The 4,404-nt window shown below is 35.6% G+C and overlaps 1 protein-coding gene across 1 annotated transcript in view; it reads left to right on the top strand.

The window, feature by feature from the left end:
• The window catches only part of LOC106955884 (neural-cadherin), a 136,504-nt gene that overhangs the window by 75,202 nt on the left and 56,898 nt on the right, over positions 1-4,404 (top strand). Inside the window, exon 6 of the mRNA XM_015046312.1 lies at positions 2,388-2,637. Coding sequence (XP_014901798.1) covers positions 2,388-2,637 — 250 coding nt within the window. The remainder of the gene's footprint in view (positions 1-2,387; positions 2,638-4,404) is intronic.

The following is a 4,404-nucleotide window of genomic DNA, read 5'->3' as shown; positions in this document are numbered from 1 at the left end:
ATATATATATATATATATATATATATATATATATATATATATATATATATATATATAAAAAGCAGATACGGAAAACACACAGACAAAGCTGCTAACCATACAGTATCAATAAATATAACATTATTATTATTAAGTTTTGCCTAGTAAAGTTCATGTCGCTGTTTAAAAATCAAACTAGATATTTTCATGTATTATAGAAAAATGCAACATTTTTCCTTCTGTCTAACAATAAATCAGGTAAAAACTCTTCTTTTTGGTCCGCTTGGATTATGAACACAATTAACATTTGTAGAGTTTCATCAGACATTTCTCCAAAATGTAAGATCTTTTGCAAAGCACAGTCTTGCTTTTCAAATTTCCTCTGGAATATTGACGTCTTCTCTGAGTGACCTTTTTAGCCAGCATCTTCACAAGGTTTGCTACTTTTGTTTTGCTGTTGACTATTTGCACCAAAACTTGTTTATCGCCTGTAAATGTTTGAAAAGATGAATGAGACACCATAAGTCATCAGAAAATCGAGCCAGACTTGTGAAGGTCAACAACTCTTTTTATGCTGTCTTGGCTGATATTTTTGTTTTTAATTTTTCAATCATCTCAGACAAGTTACTCAGTGAAGCAACGTGTTTGAGGTTTTGCCTTGAAATGCTTTCGCAGGCATGTTTCCAGTTAACTCAAATACCGTGAACTGGCCTATCAAAACTTTGCACGGTCATGACATCATCCAGGCTCTCCCAAATGTTGAAAGGCACAGTGATCTTGGCCGTGTGCAAACTTCAAAATTGAAACGCAGAAATTGAAATTAAAACTCGTCACACTCACAACTCTCCGTAAAGTGCATTTAAATATCTTGTTTGAACTATATCATTAGTTATATTTTGTAACTGTTCAACATTTTCTCTCCAACTTTTTTTTTTTTTTTTTTTTTTTTTTCCCTAGGGGGTTTTGTTTTATAAATGCAATAGTAATTAGAATTGGATTATTGAACTGGTTAGTGAATGAATGCTATGGAATAGGAGCACTTACGGCTGGATATATTAGCTTGAAGGAGATCAATAAGATATAGAGAGACAACATTGCTGATGACCTTGAACGTATGAAGTAAGATTTTTCTAATGGCTTCAGGCCATTGTGTTCAAAGCCTCAAGGAGGATCATTTATTAGATTGTTATATTACCTCAACAAATCAATTATTAATTAGCTAACTTCATTTTGAATTCACTCTGATTATTTTTGATTATTAAGTTTGACCATCTAAAACATTTAAGTGCAGAAAAAAAGGAAAAACACAGAATAGTTGTTAGGGGAAATGGACTATAAATCAAAAACTTTATTCAGAAAACAATAAAATATAGAGTATAAATGGATACCACGTAGAAATAGTGGGACATGAAGATCCAGCTATAAGAGAAAATGATTAGTAGGTTAGTAGAAAAAAATGAAAGTGAAAGAATCAATTTGAAGGAGAGAAAAGAAGCTTGTAGGGTTGATCTTTAAATAAACTCAATCCCAGCTAGAAGGAGTGGGCAGAATTGTGAACAGACACAGAAGTAGAGGGAATTTTTTAATCTGGAGGACTGCTCTGCTAACCAATAAAATATCAAAGATTTTTTTTCCTTCTTGAGTCACTGAGAGAAAGAAAATCAGCTTTTCACTATCAGTGTGTCCCCACGGGGCAAAGGCCCACTGAAGTTGACGACAAAGTAGATTAAACTCACAGAAGAGCTTTTATTAGAGAAGTGTAAAGGAAATTCAGAATTTCAGTCTCTTTAACATTTAATGAGTCGGTGAAATTATACGAGCCAAATTAAAAGAGTGCCATGAATTACCAGATGTGATTTGTTTTACAAGGTGCTAAGACGAAACAAGAACGAGACATTAACACATGCAGGCTGCACGTGATGCTTGACATGCAGCAAATAAAAACACATCAAAGTAAATTGATGTATCCAAGTGTTAGGAGCTGGCAGGGATGTGTGTGTTAAACGGAGAGTTTAAGTGAAATTCACAGTGGTTGCGGCTGCGCTCTCTGGAAAAAATCTCATCACACATCAGAGGCAAAGCTATAGTTTTTTCTGTGTAATTACCTTAGAATATAATCATTTCCAGCCAGGCATACACACATAAGTGCTGTTCATTTAATTATTTCTTTTCCATGTCTTTAAGCCAATTTCGGCAAATGATGGTAATCAGTCTAGCAGGGAGCATTTTGTGTTCTAATAATTGTAGCTGTCTGAACTTATGATTTATTGCATGTTATGCAAGGCCATAAAGGGATAATGACCTACAAAGATGTGGAAATATTCATCTGCACATGCCATGCCATCGTTTTTGTTTTTTCCATTAACTGCTAACTGATGATCCCGATGTCATGTGCTCCATTTTGACAGTTTTAGCCACAGACTGTGACTCAGGATTAAATGCAGAGCTCACCTATTACACCCTGAGCCCGGATTTCAGCATTTCACCCCATGGGACTGTTTTCCCTGCGAGGCGGCTTGACTATGAGAGGCCTAACCATTTGTATGAGTTTGTGGTGATGGCAGTGGACAGCGGGGATGAGCCTCATTCTGGCACCGCCACGGTCCGCGTGAGGATGGCTAATGTCAACGACGAGGCTCCTGAATTCTCTCAGCCTGTGTGAGTTTCTTTGTTCATTTGCATTTAAAGAACACCATCTTATTCTTTTGGGCATATTTATGGGAAAGTTGAAGTTTGTACCCTTATTTGTGTTCTTTTACACAAAGTATATGGATACACAGTTCCATCAAAATGTGTTGGCACAGCCGGTAAAGATGTGTAAAAAGCATGAAATACATTTCATATTTAACTGCAGTACCATGCCCTTAAAGACCTCACAATTAATACGAGTACATTCACTTAGTGCCAAAAAAATCTCATCTTAAGAGAGAACTGAGCTCCAAAATTGCTTGTGAAAAACTTACTGATACCTCTAACAATAATGGTAAAATAAAATAAATGAACCATTGTTTTTAAATGTATTCCATGATTTTTTGTGTGTGTTTCTAGGAACTTTTAATTATCAGTCCAAAACTTTCTGCATAAACATGACATGACACAGAGGCCTATTACTTTTAGCCACTGGCAGCTGGGCAAGAAGTCTATTCTGCCTCCATGCACAGTTAGCAGGATGGAAATGGAGGCAAAAAAAAAATAAAAATAAAAATCCAAAGCTCAATGATTTAAGAATCGCATCAAAGACCGGCATCTAGGAGTCACTAAGTCTCCATAACAATTATTAAATATGAATGGGTTGTTTGGGAGGCATGTACCTCCCAAGGAGAAAGCCTTTTTCTTCTCCTACTGTCACAAATGTCACTATATTTTGCAATTCTCTGCTGTGAATTTAACTGGAGCTATATGCTTTGGTTTAATGAAATTAAGATTAAACTTTTCAGCTACAAATACTGCAGGTGAGTTTGACACAAAAAAGATATTTTGCCAGCAGTGGTATGAAAAATTGCGCTACCTTTAAATATATTAATGATTTTATTCCCCCCACTTAATAGATGCACTCAAGTTAAAGAATTTTTATGGTAGAAAAGTATCCCACGCTAGAAAAAACAAATGATAGCTTAGAGCTTTTCCAAGTTTGCCAATAAATGTGTTATAGATATTTTCAAGTATATATTTTTTTGAGCATTTGCACTGATAATGCATAAATTGTATTTCTGTCATTTACATAATATTCTTTATGGGGACTTAAAATCGTCGATTTCTTAGCTGCACCTTAGGAGAATAGCTGTGCACTTAAGAATTCCTGCTGAATTTTCCTTTCTTCTCCTTTCTGTCACACTAACAATAAACAAAAATGACACCGTGCCACTGGAAACCACGCATGCTCATGCCATCACACTGCCTCCGCTTGTTTTACATGTTAAGCTTCTATTCATGAGCTGCTCCGAGCCTTCCGCCTACTTTGTTCCCAATTGTTAATCTGGTACATGTTGACCTAAGCTTGATGTCTCCAAAGACAGCTGCTTCAGAACTTTTTTGGCTTGTTAAGATGTTTTGTTGGCAAAATCTAATCTGATCTTTTTCTTTTCTTGGGACTGACAAATGTGTATCCTTTGATGCATTGTGCTCCTACTATGCCTTTTCATCATCTTTGACTCAATAAGTGATGTTTACCTACTAACTGTTTGCCACTTAAAGTGGTAGTATTCTTTGATAATCTGTTCTGTGGACCTTAAGGACCTCTGCGGTTTCTCAGCTAAAGCATATCTGTACAAAACACTCCATGCTTGTTGCTACACATGGTAAAAATGTCAAATGAATCCATCCTTTATTGTTGTAGTATAATCTCTCCCATATAAACTAAGTGTTTATATTTTTACGAAATCAGTGGTCCCACAAGTAATGGCACCCATTAAGGCTTATTAAAAA

This window comes from Poecilia latipinna, unplaced genomic scaffold (assembly GCF_001443285.1).
Source record: "Poecilia latipinna isolate Pla-1442-1.1 unplaced genomic scaffold, P_latipinna-1.0 Scaffold773, whole genome shotgun sequence".
Classification (NCBI taxonomy): Eukaryota; Metazoa; Chordata; class Actinopteri; order Cyprinodontiformes; family Poeciliidae; genus Poecilia; species Poecilia latipinna.
This window is presented reverse-complemented; position numbering and strand designations above follow the sequence as displayed.